The 20,570-nt window shown below is 42.2% G+C and overlaps 1 protein-coding gene across 1 annotated transcript in view; it reads left to right on the forward strand.

Moving 5' to 3' along the window:
* LOC137456940 (receptor-type tyrosine-protein phosphatase mu-like) overlaps positions 1-20,570 on the forward strand; it is a 463,121-nt gene that overhangs the window by 148,880 nt on the left and 293,671 nt on the right. The window contains exons 3-4 of the mRNA XM_068168616.1: positions 3,157-3,422; positions 16,964-17,042. Of these exons, the coding sequence (XP_068024717.1) occupies positions 3,157-3,422; positions 16,964-17,042 (345 nt within the window). The remainder of the gene's footprint in view (positions 1-3,156; positions 3,423-16,963; positions 17,043-20,570) is intronic.

Genomic DNA, 20,570 nt, shown 5'->3' on the forward strand with positions numbered 1-20,570 from the left:
CTAAACCTCTCCTGGCACAACTTGAAGCCATTTACACAGCCCTGTCACTTGTTTCCTGGGGGAAGAGACCACCACCCAACTGACTACAGCCTCCTGTCAGGAAGCTGTAGAGAGTGAGAAGGTCTCTCCTCAGCCTCTCTTTCTCCAGGCTAAACAAACCTAGTCCTCTCAGCTGCATCTCACAAAACCTGTTCTCCACAGTCTTTGGCAACATTTTCCCTTCTCTGGAAGTGCTCCAGCACCTCAATGTCATTCTCATAGTGAGGGACCCAAAACTGAGCCCAGTGTTCAAGATGACACCTCACCAGTGCTAAGTATAGGTGGACAATCACTGCCGTACTCATGCTGGCCACGCTATTTCTGATGCAGGCTGGGAGGCTGTTGGATTTCTTGTCCACCTGGGCACACACTGGGTAATACTCAATAAGGCAGCAGTATGTAAACACTGTATAAGACTGATAAAAAAGCAACACACTTTCTTAGCTCACTAGTCACATTACCTTCCTGCATGAAAAATGATCCCACATTCAGTTTCATTGTGTTTGACATTCTGAGTCTAAAAAGTAGCTCTTAACAAGGTGAAGTGACATGCTGGAAACTTGCAGACGTGACTAGGAAATCCCTCTTGTGCCATTTCCATCGGTTTTGTAGGACAATGCATTGCTTTTCCACTTGTCAAATATATTTTTTTTGTAAAGCAATACTTCATTTTTTTATTGCAGTTTTGGTGTCACTTTATCTTCAGGGCATCTCTTTTGTGTGTGTGTGCACACAAAGCTTCAGTTTCCTCTGTAACTCACAAAAAAATTTCCACTGATGCTAATGAGAATCACTGGGATGTTCAATTGCTTATTTCCTCTGGAGCAACTCTAGACTCTATTTTCTTTTTTCAAGTCTTATATTTTCTGAGAATGAATATATTAATGAAGCCAGTATTAGCTGAATGCCTGCTGAAGGATTTTGCAGTGGGGAGTAAACAGCGACAGAAACTGTAGAAAATGCACCAGGTTGTTGATTTAAACCTTCTGGGTAAAATGGTGAAGTATGGATGATTTAGCAAATTCATGGACCAAGGGAGCCTGAATTTAATGGGTGCTGTGCAACATCAGCTACCTTGGATTTTCTTCTCTGTTTGATTTCAGTGTGTGCTATCAAAATACTGTGTTTAGTGCTTAAACATAGACCTGAGCTCTAAATTCAAATAAATCCTATTTACATGTTTTGATTGAGGAAATGACCTTCGTTCATGTGTTTAAATGTGAAACTACATATAGGAAAATTAGTCACTTTAAAAGGTTATAGTCATAACCTTTTATGCACTTGTTATCTCTTCACAGAATCCCAGCATGGTAGGGGTTGGAGGGGACCTCGGGAGATCACCCAGCCCAACCTCCCTGCTAAAGCAGGGTCACCCACAGCAGGTTGCTCAGTATCACAGTGTCCAGGTGGGGTTGGAGTATCTCCAGAGAAGGAGACTCCACAACCTCGCTGAGTAGCCTGTTCCAGGGCACCTTCAAAATCAAAAAGCCTTTCTTCATGTTGGATGGAACTGTACAGGTTTCAATTTGTGCAGATTGCCCCTTGTCCTATCTTTAGTCACAACTAAAAAGTCCCTGGCCCTGTTTTCTTGACCCCCTACCCTTTAGCTCTTGGTGAACATTGAGTAGATGCCCTCTCAATATGTTCTTCTTCAGGCTAAACAGCCTCAGTTCTATCAGCCTTTCCTTCTCACAGTGATGCTCCAGTCCCCTCAGAATCTTTGTAGCTCCTGCTGGACTCTCTACACTAATTTTCTGTCTCCCTCGAACTGGGGAGCTCGGAACTGGACACAATACTCCAGATGTGTCCTCAGGAGAGCAAAGTAGAGGGGGAAAAGAACCTCCCTTGACCTGCTTTTTCTGACTGAGTACTGAATTGATGATAGTGTTATGTGTTTTCTTGTGGAATCTTTGTTCCCTGGCAGGTAAGTGTTTCCCGGTGGACCAGTGAACAGTGGCAGTTATTTTTCCTATTTCTCATCATGTGCTAGGTACCAGATGCTTACCAGCAGTAAAACTAACCAGCAAATCTGAACGACATCCTGCTGCTTAATTTAGTTCTCTTTAAAGATTCATTTTTCTTACAAAAAGGAAAGCAGGATTTGTTCTGTTTACAGTGACACTCTCTGTATTTTTTCACTTTCAACAAAGGAGTTCCAGACAGATTTTCAAACCAGACTGAGAAAATTCCTCTTCTTAAGCCACTGATAATTCTTCAGATGATTCAGTTGTACAATGCATATGCTTTTAATCATGATGCTTTAAGTGGTTAAGTGGTTCTAAAAAAAAAACTATTCCCTGAAAGTTTTCTTAAATAGTTCTTAAAAATATAACTCTCTCAAAGACTATTGGTTTATTAGTAGCTCTGAATATAGAATTGGTTGGCTTATCAGGAAGATACTGGTTTGCAATTTTAAAGTGGCTAAGAAAAGATGGACATCTTTCCGTGGTGTTCTCACAGTAAGATTTTTAATCATAGAATGCCTTGAGTTGGAAGAGGCCTTAAAGATCATCTAGTCCCAACTCCCCTGCCATGGGCAGGGACACCTCCCACTAAATCAGGTGCTTTAGGCTTCAAAGCCACAAGCCCAGAACTTTGACCCATGTGTCAAGGCTTAGGGCTGGGCTGGCCACTAAATGAGTGATAGATGTTCTCTATGAACTTCTCCAATGTGGGTCCTCCCCATGGGTTGCAGCTAATCAGAACCTGCTCCTGCATGGAATTCTTCTATGAGGTGCATTTCTTCATGAGCAGACTGCTTTGCTGCAGGTCCCTTCCACAGGGTCACAAGTCCTACCAAAATCCTGCTTCAGACTAGGCCTTCTCTCCACAGGGTCGTAGGTCCTGCCAAGAGCCTCCTCCAATGTAAGATTTCCAGTGAGGTCACAGCATCTTTCAGGCCCAATGTGGAGTCCTCCATGGGTTGGAGGTGGAGATCTGCTCCACTGTGGATCATGTGATTGAGATTAAATGTTTATTAAATAAAATTAACTCTCAGTAGAAGGCAAGAAAAAATTATTTATTTATTTTGTAGATTATGTTTTAATTACAGCTCACCGTATTGGGGAGAGGAAAATAACATGGTGGAAAAATTCAGCTAGTGACTTTGTTTTTCAGGTTCTTTCATGTTGGTGAATACATCTGGGAGATATGCTGGACAGAAAGCTCACCTCTTGATGCCCCATCTGAAAGAAAATGATACCCATTGTATCGATTTCCACTATTATATTTCAAGCAAGAGTGGATCTAGCCCTGGCACTTTGAATATCTACGTGAAAGTTAACGATGGACCTATTGGTAACCCAGTCTGGAACACCTCGATCACTCCTACTTGGGGCAGAGCAGAACTGGCAATAAGCACTTTCTGGCCCAATTTTTATCAGGTATGCTTTACTTTTATTTTTTTAAATTTTGATTCTCATTATAGTTATCTGGTTCCTAGTCATGATTTTGATTTGAAATCAGAATATCTTTCAGTATATCCTGTTGATCTTCAATTATGTTTTGATAGGTGATGCTAATTGGGGTATACCTATGCAAATCATAGAGTTATAGAATGGTTTCTGTTGGAAGGGACCTTAAACATCATCTAGTTCCACGCTTCCTGCCATGGACAGGGACACCTTCCACTAGACCAGGTTGCTCAAGGCCCTGTCCAACCTGGCCTTGAACAGTTCCAGGGAGCCCCTTCCCTGGCATCCACAACATTTCAGTATCTCATCACCCTTATTGTAAAGAATTTCTTCCTAATATCCAGTCTAAATCTACCTTCCTCCATCTTAAATCCACATCCTCTTGTCCTATCATAAAAAGTCCCTCGTAAAAAGTCCCTCCCCAGCTTTCTTGTAGGCCTCTTTCGGATACTGAAAGGCCACTCTAAGGTCTCCCTGGAGCCTTCTCTTCTCCAAGCTAAACAACCCCAATTCTCGTTGATATTTAATTATATATATTTTTTATAGATGCTGCTAATTGTGTGTGGTTTACATACACAAGTCACAGAATCAAAGAAAGGTTTGCAGCACCTCACCGCTCTTGTGGGATAAGAATTTCTTCCTGATGTCTAATCTAATATCTAATATGGATGCATTTATACAGTTACACATATTTATTGAGGCGTGTGAAATATATGCACACAGACACAAGCTTTAAATGGGCATGAAATAATTATATTGAAACAATTGAGATATTTTGCCACTGATTTCAGTCAATTGCCTCCATTTCCCTGTAATAAATTCACTCACTTTTTCAGTTCATTAGAAATGCTGGAATTGAATGCCAATAGATTTTATTGCACTGGAGTCCTCAAGTTTGATTTAGATCAGCAATACTTGCTGCTTTACAACCAGCAGAATCCTTTGAGTCCTCAGTTGGACTCCTCAGTTTGAATGCAATATCCATTTGTTCTGTCCAGCGGTAAACATAAATGTGAAGTAGCAATTGTCAGGATGGGCTTCTGATTACATCCTATAGATTTAAGGAGAATTTCACTTGACAGTTCCTTAGGGTGCTGCTTTTCTATAGGGAAGTTTACAGATTATTTACTCTTGTATTGTAGTTCCAAGCTTTTTTCTCCTTTGTCCCACCAAAAAAAAGAAAAGGAAAAAAAAAGAAAGAAAGAAAGAAAGAATAGTTGACACAAGGAAGTCATTTGGTGTAGTGAGAAGAGATCGGTAAATCAAAGACGTTATTGAGGCTTCTTTCATCTTCACTTTCACTTTGGAAAATTTGATTTCATTTTGTTTCCTGTGCTGAACATTGTCACTATACTTGTGGTTTGAAGCTTTCTGAGGAAAACTCACTCCCAAAGATGGGAGTTATTGACCTCCCTAGGAAGTACAGCATTGTCATTTCACAACGTTGTCCCAAGGGACTGAGCGGCAGCATCTTAATTCCATCCTCTCAGAAATCTGCAGTACAATTTCCTCATTCTGCTGGTGATGACTGGTTTCTCTTTGTTTCTTAACTCTTTTTGCCTGTTTTCTTGCTTTCTCCTTTTTCACAGTTTGTTTTGGGGGAGGCAAAACATCTGGGAGAAGGGCAATAAGAGGACAGAGGGAATATGTGAATCCTATGAGAATGTGCATCCTAGTTAGGTGTGAGCTTAGATGATTACAGGTGTGATGGAAGGAGGCAAAGGATCCATCCAGTGCATTTCTAGCACCAGAGCTGTCCCCTAAGCTGCAATTAATTGGTTTCTTAAACCAACCTCTTTTGTCATGAATCCATGTGTTCCTTTTGTAACTTCCAAAACATGCAAGACTTTCTTGCAAGGACAAGTCCTGTCTCTACAACTGTCTGAAAGGAGGCTGGAATGAGGTGGGTGTCAATCTCTTCCACCTAATATCTGGTGATAGAATGAGAGAAAAATGGCCTAAAATTTTGCCAGGGGAGGTTTAGATTGAGTATTAGGGCAAAGTTTTTTCCTGAAAGAGTAGTCAGACTTTGGAATAGGTTTTTCAGGGAGTGATGGAGTCAGCAGCCCTGGAGGTGTACATGTGGAACACAGCATTCCAGGACATGGTTTAATGGCCATTGTGGTCTTAGGTTGATGGTGGAACTCAATTATCTTGAAGGTCTTTCCAACCAAAGCAATTATGTGATTCTATTCTATGACTTTCTAAGGCTCTATGACCTTATTGAACAAAATTGAGTTCATTAAGGAGATCTTTAAGGAATTATAACTCTGAAATGATAGAGAACCATGGAATCATAAATGTTGGAAAAGAGCTCCAAGATCACTGAGTCCAACCATTAACTCAGCACTGCCAAGTCCACCATTAAACTACATCCCTAAGTGCCACATCTACATGCTTTTTTAAACATTCCAGCCACTCCACCACTCCCCTGGGCAGCCTCTTTCAGGGAAGAAATTGTTCCTAATGTTCAAGCTAAACTTCCTCTGGTACAACCTGAGGACATTTACTCTTGTTCTGTTGCTTGTTAGCTGGGAGAACAGGCTTGGTCCCACCTCACTGCAACCTCCTTTCAGGGAGTAGTAGAGAGGCAGAAGGTCTTCCCTAAGTCTCCTTTTTTTCCAGGCTGACCATTCTTAGTTCCCTCAGCTGCTTCTCAGGAGATCTGTGCTCTAAACCCTTAACTAGCTTCATTGCTGGGGTGTTGTTTTTTCTTTTTGACCTGATCCAACACCCCAAACATCCTTCTCATAACAAGTGACAACATTTCAGGGTTATAATCTTTATACAGCTCAGGATTCTTTACAACATAGTGGTGCTGGTCTCTATCGCTGCTGATTTGTGGCGGGGGGGGGGGGGGGGTGGGGGTGGAAAGGGAGCCCAAATGCCTCTCTCTAATGGCAACTGACTAGAAATTCAATTATGCAGAGTGGATTAGGTTGTGGAGTGAGTTTTTATCCAACTTCTAACGATGTGCTTGTTTAAATCACATATTGTTATCACATATATGCAAAGCGTTCCAAAGATTAAGAGTATTTTGTTCTCATAGCACCAGTTAGCCAAGCTTTTTAATACCTTCCATGCAGGGTCTCCATTTCAAATTGACTCTTTGGAAGTACAGTTGCTGAACAGAGTAGCTAATTTCTTTTAGTGTGTACTTTTCTTTTTACTAAGTAATTTTTGTGTGTGCAGGTTTCACCCCACATGAAAGCTCTACCACTTCTATAAATCACAACCGTAACCTGTGCGTAACAGCACTGATTGTAGTTTAATTGCTGCTTATTTTGACTTAAATTGTCAAGTATTCTGGTGATTAAGGATATATTTAATTCCATAATTAATGGTCTTCTAAGTACTGCTGCTAAACATCTGTCTTTCACTTTAGGTTATATCTACACTGCAGTCCAGTTCCTGATTACAATTATAGTTGCACGAACAGTTTCAAGTTGCCAAACCCCTTCTGAGGGTCAAAGATTATCAGCACAACTTGGTCTTTTCTGCTGTGTCTCCTGGTCTCCAAGCTATTTGTTTCAAAGTAGCTGGGATGTTTCTATTGGAGCTGGTCTTATTTTTGTATTATCAAAGCCCTTTAGGAGGTGTCCCATCAGGGAACGTTGCTTTCCTCTCTTGATTATGGGTCACAGCAGAAATGGTTTGCTTTTCTAAGCTCTTGTCTACTTGATACACCTTAAGCACGAGCATCAAGCAGTTTATCACTGAAATGAGGTGGGGGTCAATCTCTTCTCCCAAGTAAGAAGTGATAGGATGAGAGAAAAAGGCACTATGTTGCACCACTGGAAGTTTAGGTTGGATGTTAGAAGTAACTTCTTCCCTGGAAGGTTTCTCAAATAGTGGAACAGGCTTTTCAGGGATGTGGTTGAAACTCCATCCCTGCAGGTGTTTAAAAGAGGCAGAGGGACATGGTTTAACACCAGACTTGGCAGTTAGATAGTGGTTGCACTTGATGATCTTAAAGGTCTTTTCCAGCTGAAATGATTCTATGATTCTATAAGTAACAGGACAAGAGAAATTATTCTCAAATTACACCAGGTGAGGTTTACATTGGATATTAGGATACCTTTTTTCCCTGAAAGGTTTATCAAGCTCTGTAACAGGATGCCCAGGGGAGTGGTGGAGTGCCCATCCCTGGATCGGTTTAAAAGCCATGAAGATGTGGCACTGAACGACATGGCTTAGTGATGACTTGGCTGTGCTGGGTTAATGGTTGGAATTTATGATCTGAAAAGTCTCTTTGAACCTTTAAAATGGCATGATTTTTTGATTCTATTAAAGACATCCTGCAAACAAAACAAGGCTTCTGAGAACTGCTAAGACCTTTACCCTCCTCCTTACATGAACAGAATTAATTTTTTAAACAGAAAAAAAGGAGGATCAAGTACAACATAGATTCTTGTGGGTAGTGGTGAGTTTGGTTTTAGATTCTTGGGGAGTCTTTGGAGGTTGAGAAGCTCTTAAATCGATGCTTTCAGGTACAAATCAGTCCTAAAGAGGCTGCTTCTCTGCTAAGAAGGTGTAAGTGTTTTGGGAGGTGTTTTTATTTTCCTTAGTGTTGTGATATTTTTGTTCTCATTTAGATCTTTTAGTGGGAGGAAAATCTGTTGATTTCAAGGTTGTTTTCTTATTTTGTGTGTTTAGAACAGAGAGTAATCCCCCCCCCCCTTTTTTCCTACTTAATGATTCTGAGACCAATTAGTAGTATCCTAGTTTCCTAGTTCTGTGATTTTAAGTATATTTTCTGCTTTTAAAACAGTTTTGGAGCTTTACAATATGCAGAAAGCCATTCTGAGTGGTTGAGTCTGGTGAGTGGTTTGCATTCCTTGCTTCTAACCGTGCAAACAACCAATTAGCACAGCAGCATGACAAGTTACACCCTGCCCCCCTCTCAGTTGGTATCTTCAGAGTTATTTGCTTTTTACTTTGCTGGGAGTCAAGCATGGCAGCAGTGAGATGAAACAAATCTTGATTAAATAAAACAATCAACACCATGGTTTGAAAAACCAGAAATGGGATTGAAAGGATTAAAAATAGCTTCCAGTGGAGTGGTGCTGCTCTCTATGCCACTGCACCTTCTTTAAACCTTAAATTCCTAGGAAGCTGGAATGAGAAAATGGGGTAAGATCCTTGTAGTAATTCCAAATCTTTCTGAGTAAGGACAAAAAAGAATCATAGAATCATTGAAGATGGAAAAGAAGTCTAAGATCATCAAGTCCAAGCCTCCATGACGACTAGAATACGTGGCATGACTAGAAGTGACACATCTACTCATGTTTTTACTACCTCCACTACCTCCCTGGGCAGCCTCTTCCAAAGTCTGACCACTTTTTCAGGGAAGAAATTATTCCTAATATTCATCTTAAACTTCCCCTGGCACAGTTTGAGGCCACTACCTCTTGTCCTGTCATTAGTTTCTTGAGAGAAGAGACCAACACTCATCTCAATATTATTTCCTTTCTGGTAGATGTAGAAAGCAATACAGTCTCCTCTCAACCTCCTCTTCCTCAAACTAAATAATCCCAGCTCACTCAGATTCTCCTCATAAGACATGCTCTCCAAACCCCTCACCAGCTTCATTGCCCTAGCATTATATGCTACCACTTCACACTGAGATGAGATTTACTCTTTACCGTTCTGACATTTTCCCCTGTAAATTAGGAGTTTAGGGAATAAGAAGCCATAGATCCAACCTGCCTTTTCAAATCTGGACTTAAGCTTTCATTTGTTTCATAACTTGATTTGCACATGCTCTGCTCAGAGCCTGGCTCATGCAATGTACTTAAGTCATTGATCTGGGACAGGGAATTAAGCTTCTTGTGCAGTAAAGGTCAGGGTTACATGCTCATGTGTTGCGCGTGTCGTATTCAGCTGCACATGTACGGTTCAGAATAAACTTCAAAATACATATTGCATTTTGACCCTGTGGCAGGCATCTTAAATAACTCTTTTTCATTGAGTTGGGTGATTTGGGAATAGTTATTTTGAGAAGAATATGCCAGGGCAAACCATATATCGAAATAGGGGAAAAAAAGAGCAGCCTAGAAGTGGCCAAGAGAAAGCAGGCGAGTGGGTTGTCAGTGGTTTTTTTGTCATATACACAAGGTTCTGTTATTTCCTCCCGTCCCTTGCTCCTAAAACAGGAAAGCTTCTGGGAAATCAGTAGGAAAATGTAAATCAACAATTGATCTATAAACTAAAAGTGAAGAATATAATCATAGAATTGTTCTGGTAGGAAAGACCACCACAATCATTGAGTCCAGCCATTAACCCAGCACTTCCAGGTCACCACTAAACCATGTCCCTCAGCTTTAAAATCCCTCCAGGGATGGGAACTCCATCACACTTACAGGCAGCCCATTGCAGAAAATGTTCCTAACATCCAACCTAAACCTTCCCTGGTGCAACTTAAGGCCATTTCTTCTTCTCCTATAACTTGTTATTTGGGAGAAGAGACCAACCCCTATCTCGCTACAGCTGCTTTCAAGGTGTTGTAGAGAGTGAGACAGCAATACTCGCCCTTCTTTTCTCCAGGCTAAACAATCCCAGTTCCCTCAGCCACTTCTCAGATTTGTCCTCTAGACCCCTCTTGGCTTTATTGCCCTTCTTTTGGCATGCTCCAGCAATTGTGCACTTGTTAAATAGGACAGATGACGCTCAACTGACCAATAAGGGATTCCATCCCATGGACAGCATCTTTAGGATCAAGCTGAAGGACCACCAGGGTCAAGCCTCTTCTTTAATGACCAGTGTCGCAGGAGGACTCTGTCAATTCTGCCATTGACCTTGATCAATGTATTCCTGAATCCAGTTCCAGAATCCAGCTCCTGAATATGTTTCTCTTCTTCTGCTGACTCCAGTCTGTGACTTCCTCAGCACCTCTGTTTCCTTCTGTGCATCAGTGGTGACAATGGTGACATCATTGCCATCAGGAGTTGAGTTGGATATTGCATTGTCTCTCTGTTTCATTGGATTGTTCTTCTTTCCATCCCAGCTAGTTTAGTTTCTTTACCATCCCATCTGTTTCTCTCCCTTCCTCCCTTTTTCTATCATAGAGAGCTTCTGTCACTTGTCTAGTTGCCAGCCCAGCCCTGACTCTTGAGGGCCTGGAACCTCCCTTTATGTGGCTCTGACACAGCAGTAGTCGTTGTGATCATACATTGCTGATGAAGCAAGTAGTCCTGGGATTAGTCAAAGCAGAACTCAGCCTACAGGGGTAGAAGGCAATGCCAAGTTTCTGCTTAACACCTTGTGAAATCAAGACAAGGAAGTGGTGAAACCTAACAGGCAGAGAAAAGAGCAAGCTGTGGGCAGTGTGTGGTGCACACAGGATTGCAGCCTGATGCTAAATAGCTTTCTTACTACTCCTTTCTCTCTCGTGTTTTTGCCAAGTGCTATTTTTAAGCCGTGTGAAGTGGAGAGTGTTTATATTAGGTACAATCTAGCTTTTGACTAAAAGCCTTGTAATTTTACCCCGACAAAGGCAGGAATTTACGATGTGAGGTTGTGTAGCAACAAAACCTGTTTATTTCCATTGTTCTTCAGAACACAGAAGTTATCTTGAGCTGCACATTTTTCAGCAGTAAGCATTTCTGCTGCTGAGCAGCCCCTCTTTCTTTGTTCCTACGTAGCGAGGGGAAGTGTCAGGAATGAAAAGCTAATTTTGCTCTTCACTGAAGCAGGGAGGATCAGGGACAACGCAGGGCTAAACTACTTCCCTGGTTCCTGTTTGGCATGCCTGCCAGGGGGAGAATGGAGTAAAAGAGCTTGCAGGCAGAGCTTTTTTCCTGAGCACATGAATTCAGTGTTTTAACCGGTTGTTTCCGGGCTGATAAGGTGGTGAAATAATAGGTGCAAAAAAAAAAGAAGAAAGAGCCTGAGGGCAGCCCAGTCTGACGTTGCTTGAGTATTGTCTTTGTTTTGACTGATGTCTTTTTTATATCCTGAAGTTGTTGCATCAGCCATGAGGAAAAGCGAAGTTTGGAGGTGGGAGTAAAAATGTGAGCTTTTGCAAGAAAAGCAGCTAAACCATGAAATTATGTGGGAAAAAAAAATAAACAAGAAAGATCAGAATCATAAAATGGTTTAGGTTAGAATAGACCTTAAAGATCATCTAGTTCCGACCCTCCTGCTATTGGCAGGGATTCCCTTTCACTAGACCAGGTTGCTCAAGGCTCCATCCAACATAGACTTGAACACTTGAACACTTCCAATGAGGTGGTATCCACAACTTACTGGGGCAACCTGCTCCAATGTATCACCACCTTCTGTTAAGAATTTTTTCCTAATATCCAGTCTAAATCTCCCCTCTTCCAGCCTAAAGCCATTCCCCTTTACCCTATCACTACAAGCTTTTGCAAACTATCCCTCCCCAGCTCTCCTGTAGCCCCCTTAGAATAGAATAGAATTAACCAGGTTGGAAAAGACCTTTGAGATCATCAAGTCCAACCTATCATCCAACACCATCTAATCAGCTAAACCATGGTACCAAATGCCCCATCCAGTTTCTTCTTAAACACTTCCAGTGATGGTGACTCCCCCACCTCCCTGGGCAGTACATTCTAATTGCCAATCACTCTCTCTATGAAGAACTTCTTCCTAGCATCCAGCCTAAACCATCCTGGCGCAACTTGAGACTGTGTCTTCTTGTTCTGGTGCTGGTTGCCAGGGAGAAGAGACCAAGCCCCACCTGGCTACAGCCTCCCTTCAGGTACTTGTAGATAGCAATAAGGTCTCCTGTGAGCCTCCTCTTCTCAAGGCTAAGCCTGTTACAGTTTTAACACTCCCACCCTTGTTTGTGGTAGTGGGGAATATCAGTCTTTTTCTTTTCAAAATGCCACATCCCTTCAGGTACTGGAAGGCTGCTTTCAGGTCTCACTGGAGCCTTCTCCATTCTGAACAGACTCAACTCGCGCAGTCTGATGTGAAATAAATTTCTGTGTTTCATTTCTAGTGAAACTCCTAGTAAAACTGGTTCAGACCTGTCTTCACACCTCTAATATCATAGAATCATAGAATGGCTTGAGTTGAAAGGGACCTTAAAGGTTATGAAGTTCCAAGCCCTCTGCATCCCACTGCATCAGGTTGCTGAAAGCCTAATCTTAGACACTTCCAGGGATGATGCAGAGTATGAACTTTTAAATTAATTAATGGGTTACGAGAGGTGCCATGAGGGTAGTGAATCACTGCAACATATTGCCCAGAGAAAGTGTATAGACTCCTAATCCTGGAAGTGCTCAAAGCAAGGTTAGATGGGGCCCTGAGCCACCTGGTGCAATAGGAGGTAGTTCCACCATTCTGTGGTTCCATGATTCTGAGTGTTTCTAGGCCCATTCCTGAACATGGTCCTTATTTACTAGGCTGCTCACTTACTATATGTGTCATGTGAAAGATCAGTCTTCTTTTTACTGTAAAATAGGAAATAACTTAGTTAAAGAGATATTTAAATCCATAATCTTCATTTACTGACTTAAATGTTAACAAAAAGTATATAATTATGTTTGGATACAGCAGCTGATAGCATTTGAAAACCCGTGAATAGAAGGGGTATTACGGAACCACAGAACAGTGGGAGTTGGAAAGGATTTCTGGAGATCATCTAGTCCAACTCCACTACTAAAGCAGGGTCACCCACAGCAGGTTGCCCAGGTTTGCAATGTCCAGGTGGGTTTGGAATCTCTCCAGAGAAGGAAACTTTGAAGATGATGTGTCACTACTAGCTGTGGTCTCTTTTTCCATGTACTAAAAAATCCATATTTTGTGTCAGAAACTTATGATCGTTAAAGCTGATATGAGCTTGGCACTTGCTTTTTATGGACATATGATTAAGCTAGCAATATTTCAATTTGTATTACTTTTCTTTGGAACATGCCCTCTTTAATGACAATAATTGTAATTTAACACTGTGTCCAGCTGGCAGTTTCTTGAATCATTGCCTGGCTTATTTGTGATAATGACATTTTTGGAATGTTATCTAGAGATCACAGAATTGCAGCATGATGAGGCTTGGAAGAGACCACTGGAGATCATATAGTCCAAACCCTGTGTTAAAGCAGGGTCATCCACACCAGGTTGCCCAAGATCAAAATATCCAGGTGGGTTTGGAATCTCTCCAGAGAAGGAGACTCCACAACCTCACTGGGCAGCCTGATCCAGGGATCCAGGTTCCTGCAGAACCCTTTTGGCTTTTGGACTTTCCTTATTGCCATCTTATTGCTGCCAGGTTCATCTTGGGGCAACACTGGCTGTCAGTTGAAATGTTTTTGTAGAGAGGAGACAAAACTAAAATGAAAAGACATTATTTTCTTGTCACTCATGTAGACTTAAAGTCATATTTACAGCAATTTCCAGTGAGATTAGCAGAAAAGGACAGGGGTTTAGAAGATCATAGAATTATGGAATAATTTTGGTTGAAAGAGACCTTTAAGATTGTTCAGTCCAACCATTAACCCAACACTGCTGGGTCACCACTAAATCATGTTCCTCATCACCACATCTCTACAGTTTTTCAATTCCTCAAACCATAGTGATGCTACCACTTCCCTGGGCCACTTGTTCCAGTGCTTGACAACCCTTTTGAGGAATAAATTATTCCTCATGTCCAATCTAAACCTCCCCTCAGGTTCATCCTGAGTTTCCTCTTGTTATATTGCTTCTTACTTGGGAGAAGAGACTGTCCCTCACCTCACCTCCTTTAAGGTACCTGTAGATAGTGAGGCCTCCCCTCAGCTTCCTTTTCTCCAAGCTAAACAGCCCAAATTCCCTCAACCACTGCTCAGAAGGCCAGTCCTCCAGACCCTTCACCAAGTACACTGCCCTACACTCCAGCACCTGAATGTCTTTCTTGTAGTGAGGATCCTAAAATCAAACACAGTAGTCAAGGTTTGACCTCACCAGCGCCGAGTACAGGGGGACAATCACTGCTCTACTCCTGCTGGCTGATTGAAGCCAGGATGCTGCTGGCTGATTGAAGCCAGGATGCTGCTGGCCTTCTTGGCCAGTTGGGCACACACTGGCTCATATTTGGCTTAGTGTTGACTAATACTCCCAGGTCCTTTTCCACTGGACAGCTTTCTTATATCTGAGAAAGATAGAATTGAAGTTCACAGATAGACCAATGAGAAATCTGTGAGAAGGCAGACACAGGAGGTGGTGGAAAATTTGCTCTCTTCAAGGTTTATTTTAAATCCAGAATGGGTGCTCTGCCAGTGTTTATTCAGCACCAGGAAATGGAGGTAGGGAGCCATTTGTTTTCCTTGTGACATGCGTGCTTTCAGTATCATTCTCTTTCTGCTGAAGTAGTCGCACTGAAGTAGATGGTTTGTAATGTCCTTCTGCATCTGCTTCAAGGTTGAGCACAGCATAGGTGTGTAAAACAGTTTCTAAACTTTGTCTTCCTCAGTTTAGTTCCTGGGACTAGTTAGCAGAGGTAAGTAGAGTTGACTTTGAATAAATCACAACCTGGATCTGAGGGTGAGGGAACTGGAATTATTTGGTCTGGAGAAGAGGAGGCTGAGGGGAGACCTTATTGCTCTTTACAACTCCCTGAAAGGAGGTTGTATTGAGGTGAGTGTTGATCTCTTCTCCCTAGTATCAGGTGATAGAACAAAAGGAAATGGCCTGAGGTTGTGCCAGGGGAGGTTTAAATCGGAGATTAGGAAAAATTTCTTTCCTGAAAGAGTGGTGAGGCATTGGAACAGGCTGCCCAGGTGGAGTCACCATCCCTGGAGGTGTTCAGGAAATGTGTGCTCTTGGCAATTCAGGACATGGTTTAATAGCCATGGAGGTCTTAGGTTGGTGGCTGAACTTGATGATCTTAAAAGTCTCTTCCAAACCAAGTAATTCTCTGATTCTATTAAGATTCTTGAGTGTTGATTTGGAAATGTACCTGCTGACATTGCTGGGGTGTTTTTGTCTATCCCACAGAAACACTCTTGGGATGTTCAAAGCTCAGGCTGCCAGTGTTTGGAGAGGTTTACTTTGTGGTATGCTTAAATCAGGTGAAAAGAACGGTCCATTTATTTTGTGCCCTATTTATAGGCATTAAACAAACCACAGCAAATGGATCTGCTTTGCTTAATTCACTACATTTGGCAGAAGATTAAGAGCATGGAAAAGACATTTCTTAAAAATAGGTATGACTTTGATGCCATGCAAATCTCTGTGCACTGCAGAGCTGCAACTTCAAATCCAAGCAAGAGTTTACTCTGCAAGACAAAGAACTGAAACTAAAATACGAATCTGAAGATTATTATTAGGTAACTACTTTGGCAGACTGAATATTGGAGGGATTTGGTTATTTCTTATCATGATGACTCTCATAAATCTCTAAAAATAGTACAAATACAAGAAAAAAAAAAAAGAAAGAAAAGAAAGAACAGCTCACTTTGAGAGGATTGAATTGTACTGTTTTCACAGAATCACAGAATTGTTGGGGTTGGAGGGGACTTTAAAGATCATCTACACCAAACCATCTGCTGTGGGCATGGACACCTTTCACTAGACCAGGTCACTCAAGGCCTTATCCAACCTGTCCCTGAACAACTCTAGGCAGGAGGCATCCACAACTTCCCTGTGCAATCTGTCTCAGTGTCTCACCACTCTCACTGTAAAGAATTTCTTTCTAATATCCAGCCTAAATCTGCCCTCCTCAAGCTTCAGTCCATTCCCTCTTGTGCTATCACTACAAGCACATGTAAAAAGTCTCTCTCCAACTTTCTTTCAGGCCCTTTTCTGGTACTAGAAATTTGTTATACAGTCTCTCCAGAGCCTTCTCTTCTCCAAGCTGAGTAGTCCCAACTCTCACAGCCTATCCTCATAGGATTTGTTCTCCAACCCTCTGATCATCATCGTGGCCCTCCTCTGGACCCATTCCAACAATTAGTTCAATGCCCGTCTTTTGTTGGGGCCACTAAAACTGGAGAGAGTAGTCCAACATGGGTCTCATGAAAGCAGAGTAGAGGGGGAGAATCACCTCACCCATTCTGCTGGTCACACTTCTGAAGCAGCCCAGAATAAATGGCTGGCCTTCTGGCCTTCAACATTGCTGGTTCATGTTGAGTTTTCCATCAACCAACACCTCAAGTCCTTCTCCTCAAGACTTCTCTCAAGCCACTCTTCACCGAGCCTGTATATGTGCATGGAATTGCCCTCACTTAGGTGCAGGAGCTTGCATTTGGCCTTGGTGAACTTCACAAGGTTGGCATGGAGCCACCTGCCAAGCCTGTCCAGGTCCCTCTGTGTGGCAGTTCTTCCTTCCAGTGTGTCAGTTGGACCACACAATTTGGCGTCATCTACAAGCTTGCTGCCAGTGGACTCAACTCTGCTGTCCATATTGCCAACCAAGATGTTAAACAGATATTTCATGATGTTCTCAACGTGTTAAAAAGGTTGACACCTTTTTCCATCACAGAATAATTTCACAATCCCTATGTTACAAAGCTGATAACTAAAATCCTCTTCTTTTTTTTCCTTTTTCTTTTTCCCCTCATGCTTTTCAGGTTGTTTTTGAAGTGGTCACTTTGGGTCACCCAGGATATGTGGCTATCGATGAAGTGAAGGTTTTAGGACATCCATGTAGTAAGTACCTGTCTGCTGTTTTAAAGCCATGCCCTAAAAGAGTGTGCCACTATGTTTCAATAAACGTGAAAGCAGAAGAGAAGGACAATGTCAGAAAACAATGTCACTGCTAGAAATACAGGCTGAGCATGTACAGAATGTTCTAGCATCTGAGTACTGCACCTTATGGGCTTTAAGAGCATCTCTTGTAAGCACCTTGTGTACAGCCCTTGGCATGAGCCCCAGACCCTAACCAAGCTTTTTAATGACACTTTCAGAACAAAAATCATCAAGATTTGTTGATGAGTTTTCTGTCTGCAACAAAATGTCACTGCAGCCACCAGCTAAGACATTTATGAGAGCAGATGAACAGCACAAGATCTGAATACACATGGGTTTTCTTTTTCCAATGCATACAGAGAAGAAAACTCAGCTGTTTGAGAGTTCAATCATGCTGCATGAGATGATTTAGGGTAGTTCTCCAGGATAAAGGCTCAATTTTTGCACTGTTTTACTTCCTCATGTATTTATCTCATTATTAAGGAAATGCAATGCTTCATTATCCTAAATCCTTTTAAGAGTGATGACAATACAAACTTTGTAAATAATCCAGGTGTAACTGAACAGGTGAATTAGCTATAGAATCATATCTTACATTTGCTGTTTGTTAAATAAGATGTATTGAGATCATAGATGGAATTGTAGGTTAAAATCTTATTTTCCAATCTTGGACCTTTTGGCCAAGAAGTCCAATGGGCTCCTGGGGTGCATTAAGAAGAGTGTCATGAGCAGGGTGGAAGAGGTTCTCCTCCCACTGGACTCTGCCCTAGCAAGGCCACATCTCAAATACAGGAGCCAATTCTGGGTTTCCAAGTTCAAGAGAGACATGGAACTACTGGAGAGAGCCCAGTGAAGGCTACAAAGATGCTGATGGGACTGGAGCATCTCTGTGAGGAGGAAAGGCTGAGAGACCTGGGGCTGTTTAGCCTGGAGAAGAGCAGCCTGAGAGGGGATCTTGTCAATGCTTACCAATAGTTGAAGGGCAGGGGACAAGAGGATGGGTTTACACCCTTTTCAGTGGTGCCCAGTGACAGAAAAAGGGGCAACAGGTACAAACTGGAACCCAGAAGGTTCCATCTGAACATGAGGATAAAATCCTGCCGTGTGAACTTGCCATTAGGGCAAACTTGCACGAGGCATCTTTGTGCTCTTGTGGCCAAGAAGGCCAGTGGTCTCCAGAGGTTCATTAAGACAAGTGTGACCAGCAAGTCAAGGAAGGTTCTCCTCCCCATCTACTCTACTCACATCTGGAATACTGGGTCCAGTTCTAGGCTTCCCAGGTCAAGAAAGAAAGAACTACTAGATAGAGTCTAGTGGAGCTGGCAAAGATGCTGAGGCACCTGGAGCATCTCTATGAGGAGGAAAGGCTGAGAGACCTGGGGCTGCTTAGACTAGAGAAGAGCAGCCTGAGAAGGAAACTTCTCAGTGCTGATCAATAGTTAAAGGGTAAGGGACAAGAGGATGGGGCCAGATTCTTCTCAGTGGCAGGACAAGGGGCAACAGATGCAAGCTGCAAGCCAGGAAGTTCCACCTAAACGGAAGGAGAAAATTTTGCTGTGGGGGTGCCAGAGCCCTGGATCAGGCTGCCCAGCGAGGTTGTGGAGTCTCCTTCTCTGGAGAGATTCCAAACCCACCTGGACATTGTGATCCCAGGGAACATGCTGTGAATGACCCTGCTTTAGCAAGGAGGTTGGGCTAGATGATCCCCAGAAGTCCCTTCCAACTCCTACCATACCATTCTGTGAAATGACTGTCTGGGGGAAAAGACACCGACTTCTGTGCAGCAGTTTAACTTCCTCTTATACACTGTTCTGCTTGTATGCATTCCTTGGGGCTTATAAGGAAAAGCTGTGATTTAAAATAAAAAGTGTTTTATTGGTTAGCACCAGAGCACCTCATAAAAACAGTTTTAGTGTTAGTGGCAAGAAGACTCAGAAATTCCTATACACATGCAGAGACATTTATGCAGAATCAGCAGCTGTTATTTCTGAATCACTTACTTCTAATAAATGCAACGGGTCTCATGTTGTTAGACAGCATTTGTGCTGCTGGGTTTCTAAATTTATGTCTTTGCTTCAGGTGGGAGAAGCCTAAAGCAGCATTTTATCAGCTTAATAATTTTGGTTGTACAGATTTTGAGAGGTTTGATCTGTGCATTTGTACCAATCATTTCTCCCAACCTGCTAGTACTATTCTTCATGTGGAGATTGAGTTATACCCCACAGCGTGTGGAGTTCTAACGTGGCAGTCCTAAAATGCAAAAGCTTTAATGAAAAACTCTTTGATGAAGTAATTAAAATGTTAGGAATTAAAACATCAAACCAGTTATATTGTCTATAAAAAAAACCAAACCAAAACAACAACCCAACAAACAAACAAAACAACCCCACCCACAACAGCAACAAAAAACCCCACCTTGAAACAGTGTGAAAATTGGAATAGAGGTACTATGTGTCTAAAACTGTGCAAGACTGGTGATGTTATTCATTTTATATATTGCCAGGAAAAATACTTTGGGAATTATTAACTCCTTAAACCAAGCTTGAAAGGGAAAAAACATTTGCTAGGCAGTTGTCAGGGCAGTAAGGACAAAGATCTCCAGGGATGGGGCCTCAATCACCTCCCAAAATGGGAGATGTAAGTGTGTAGGAAGGAAAGGAATGGGTAGCTGGTTGAGGTTTGTCTTGAATATGCAGAATCATAGAACCAGAGTGTTTTCTGTTGGAAGAGAACTTTAAGATAATTCAGTTCAAGTGTCAACCCTAAACCACCATGTCCATTAGCCGTGTCCCAGACTGCCATATCCACACATTTCTTGAACACCTCCAGGGATGGTGACTCCACCATTTCCCTGTGCAGCCTGTTCCAAATCCTGACCACTCTTTCAATAAAGAATTTTTTCCTAATATCCAACCTAAAACTTCCCTGTGTGTGGTTCTCTTTGTTCATGAAACTTAACACCCCTCTCCACTCAGGCCATGCCTGGTAATTCAGACTTGCCATTTCTCCAGTGTTCAGAAAAGCTGAGAGGAAAAAATGAGTGGGGTAAAATAGTGACTGAGAAGCAGAAAATGCACAGACTACCATCACAGTGAGAGCTGAAGTGACCTCTGGAGATCATTTAGTCCAAACCCCCTGCTAAAGCAGAGTCACCCATAGCAGATTGCACAGGATCACAAAATCCAGCTGGTTTTGGAATCTTTCCAGAGGAGACTCCACAACCTCTCTGGGCAACCTGCTTCAGTGATCTGGCACCTTTACTTTAAAGAAGTTTTTCCTTATGTTCACATGGAAGATCCTGTGTTCCAGTTTGTGGCTGTTGCCCCTTGTCTGTCACTGGGCACTGATGAAAAGAGTCTAGCTCCATCCTCTTGATTTCCAGTCTTTGTCTATTGATCAGCACTGAGAAGATCAAGACCACTCATAACTCACTGAAGAATTTTTCTGGACAGTCAGACATCTGATAGGCAAAGAAGTGGCTGAGTTCAC

This window comes from Melanerpes formicivorus, unplaced genomic scaffold (genome assembly GCF_026170545.1).
Source record: "Melanerpes formicivorus ecotype bairdi unplaced genomic scaffold, bMelFor1.0.p_v2 SCAF_143, whole genome shotgun sequence".
In the NCBI taxonomy this organism is placed as follows: Eukaryota; Metazoa; Chordata; class Aves; order Piciformes; family Picidae; genus Melanerpes; species Melanerpes formicivorus.